Source organism: Spinacia oleracea, chromosome 3 (assembly GCF_020520425.1).
Source record: "Spinacia oleracea cultivar Varoflay chromosome 3, BTI_SOV_V1, whole genome shotgun sequence".
Classification (NCBI taxonomy): Eukaryota; Viridiplantae; Streptophyta; class Magnoliopsida; order Caryophyllales; family Amaranthaceae; genus Spinacia; species Spinacia oleracea.
Genome location: NC_079489.1, coordinates 134,724,525 through 134,727,691, shown reverse-complemented (window position 1 = coordinate 134,727,691; position 3,167 = coordinate 134,724,525). Strand labels below are relative to the sequence as shown.

At 31.1% G+C, this 3,167-nt stretch overlaps 1 protein-coding gene across 1 annotated transcript; it reads right to left on the bottom strand.

Moving 5' to 3' along the window:
- Positions 1 to 838: 838 nt before the first annotated feature.
- LOC110779541 (uncharacterized) lies at positions 839 to 1,768 on the bottom strand. The gene is made up of 2 exons (XM_021984035.2): positions 1,757 to 1,768; positions 839 to 1,555 (listed from the first exon to the last, which is right to left on the bottom strand). The coding sequence occupies exons 1-2, from the start codon at positions 1,766 to 1,768 to the stop codon at positions 839 to 841; spliced, it is 729 nt and encodes a 242-aa protein (XP_021839727.2).
- Positions 1,769 to 3,167: the final 1,399 nt, after the last annotated feature.

The window sequence follows — 3,167 nt, the reverse complement described above, 5'->3', positions numbered from 1 at the left end:
CAATGCAGATTCCCGTAACAATGACTTAACCAAAACAGTCCGGTTACCAAAAAAGAATAGGGTTGACCCACAAAACCCACCCCACCCCCGCGAACCGCATTCCCAAGTACCAAGTACCAAGGCCTGGCCCGAGCCCGGCCCGGCGCGCGCGCGTGTGTGTTATGTGTCCACCCATACCACTCTCACACTTTCTTAAACAAGAGTTACACCCATTCCCCAATTAACAAACAAGGAGAATATGAAGAGTTTTTTCAATGTGGGACTCTATTTTTTCACTCTCTTTTTTCCTTTGTGTTTCCCAATGAGAATTTTCAACATTATATACCTGTTATATTTCTCTTATTTTACCCTTTTCTATGGAATGAATATTAAGGGGAGAAGGCGGTTAGATTTTTCATAAATACTATAATAAAACACTGGATCTATTAGCAAGGACATAATGAATATATGTCCTTGCTAATAGATCCAGTGTTTTATTAGCTGTCTTGAGTACGCTTAAATGTTAAACTCTCAAATGTTATGCAAAACCTTTTGCTATCATGCTAATTAAAGTTTGTTAAAGTTAGAGAAAGAAATGGTAAACTATAATTTTATCAGTGTATTATGGCTAGTCTCCTTTAAAAGGTTTTGACTTTTAATTAACTCAAAACGCTCCCAAATTTAAATGCTCAATTTTCTATAGCTAGAAGGTCATTAACTATAATCTTATCAAACATGTTATAGTTATAGTATATAGTTGACACGTTCTTATAATGACTAAAAAATCGATAAGACTATGTTTTTTTTTTTGACATAGGATAAAGTTAAACAATAGGAACAAAAGACAACAAAAAGCTAATTAAGCATGAGGCTTAACACCAAATGGTGAAGAGAATTGCAATCCTTCCTTAGCTGCCCTTCTTGCCAGGTCGTGAGCAGACTGTATATCACGTCGATCAACCTTATTAATCATACAAGTCTTGAAAGTTTTCCCTATCTCAAGAATCGCATTAACCGTCCAACGAACATAGATATGAGACTTAACCTTCCCTTGCAAGAAATCAACTAAAGTTGATGAGTCAGTATATACTGCTATGTCAATTATTGATGAACCCGAAGCCCATTGTAACGCACGCATACACGCCATAGCTTCCACATGTAAAGCTGAATGCCCTAGACCATAGTCACAGCCCCCAATGATTCCTGTTTCTACTGTTTGTGGTTGTTGAAGCACCCAACCCATTCCAGCTCTTGAAGTTATTTTGTTCCACGCTCCATCAATGTAAATAACCGAACCTGGCATATGAGCAATCTCCTTACCTATATTTGCAAAATAAAACCCCGGTGGGTAGGATTGCATGTACTCTGGTAGGTGTAAAAAAGCCAGGTTTTCACAATCTTTCTGCCTGTAAATTGCATTCTGCTTCAAAGCTAAAGAAATTTGGGTTTGAACTGCTTGAATGTCCCCAGTCTCAGAACGGAATAGTCTCGCATTTCGTGTAACCCATAATGCCCACAAGATCCCTACAAACGTAACTGCTCGATCACTTTTCTTGCCATCCTCGCTAATAAAAAGCTGGATATAGTTGAGAATCCATTGTTGGAGCGAATGATTCTCATTAAAATAAGCTGGATAAGACTATGTTAAAAATATTAATTAGTGTATTATGGCTAGTCTCCTTTAAAAGGTTTTAACTTTTAATTAACTCAAAACGATCCCAAATTTAAATGCTCAATTTTCTATAGCTAGAAGGTCCTTAACTATAATAAATCTAACCTTATTAAACATGTTATAATTATAGTATATAGTTGACACGTTCTTATAATAAGGAAATTTTTTGAAACACTACATTTAAGTTTGGTGTTTTTGTGATTTGCTACCTTATAAAAAATTTATTAAATTTAACTACCTTAAGTTTAGTTTGGTTTACTTACACTACCATTTGACGTTTTCCGTTAATGTTTTCCGTCGTGTTAATATCTATATTTATTTGTTGTTTTGTTCATTTGCCATATTAAATAACCGTTGTAGTAGGGTTTAAAGACGGAAAAAATTAATGACAAACGCCAAATGGTATTGTTAGTCAAACAAACCAATATTATTAGGTAGTAAAATTTAATTTAATTTTTAAAAGGTATCAATTCACAAAACCACCAAACTTAAAGGTAGTGATTCACCAAATTTCCTTATAATAACTAAAAAGTTGATAAGACTATGTTAAAAATATTAATTGTCGAATTTTGTATTGAGGCCATTTTTTCCTCTAGAAGATAAACAAATTTATTATCCCAATACTTATTTATTTTAGTTCACTTTTAAGAATAAAAAGGATAAAACAAATTTATTATCGCAATACTTATTTTATTTTAGTTTACTTTTAAGAATTTTTTAGATAGAACTTCGTATTGAGTATGTTGAAATTAAATATTGATTTATTGACCAATACATAATATAAAAATGGGTTTCAAGAATATTTATGCGCTCTGCACATTTTCAATTTTATCCTATTCCTCCAAATAAAGGGTAAAATTAGAGAGAAATAAAAAAATAAAAAAAACAATACACATCCTAATAATAATAAAAAAAACTGAAACAAAAAGGTATTTTGTATTCGTTCTAAAAATATATCTTCAATCTCGATGCACAAGTCAAATGTAAATAATCCTTATATACATTCTCGCCATATATCCAATCAAAATCTAATTCAGTTTATTCGACTCTTAACAATAAACTTAGGCTCTTAACGACTTGTGTTATAAACTCTTAAATATAGTCACATAGTAACCAATCAATAAATTTGTTCGCATAGTATTACTCCTAAATAATAATATTTCTAGTCTTGCATTGGATCTTTGCTACCATACTTATTTTATTATTTTCAATGCTATTAATTCATAATGTATAATTTGTTAATTATCTAGTTTTCCCTAAATATTGAAGTTTCAATACAACAATTGAAAACATATTATTTAGTCTCATAAATAAATATCGTATATATGGAGTAGATAAGTAGCATCAACGTAACGATGATGATTTACGTGTAATATGTAGATATAAATACTTTTTTTTAATGAATATTAGAATAAATGCCAGTTATAAATTATAATAATGTATAATTTCCTATTTCCTTAATATTTTTATTGATTAATAACACAATCCAGGTATTTAGTAGGAAAATAATTACAAA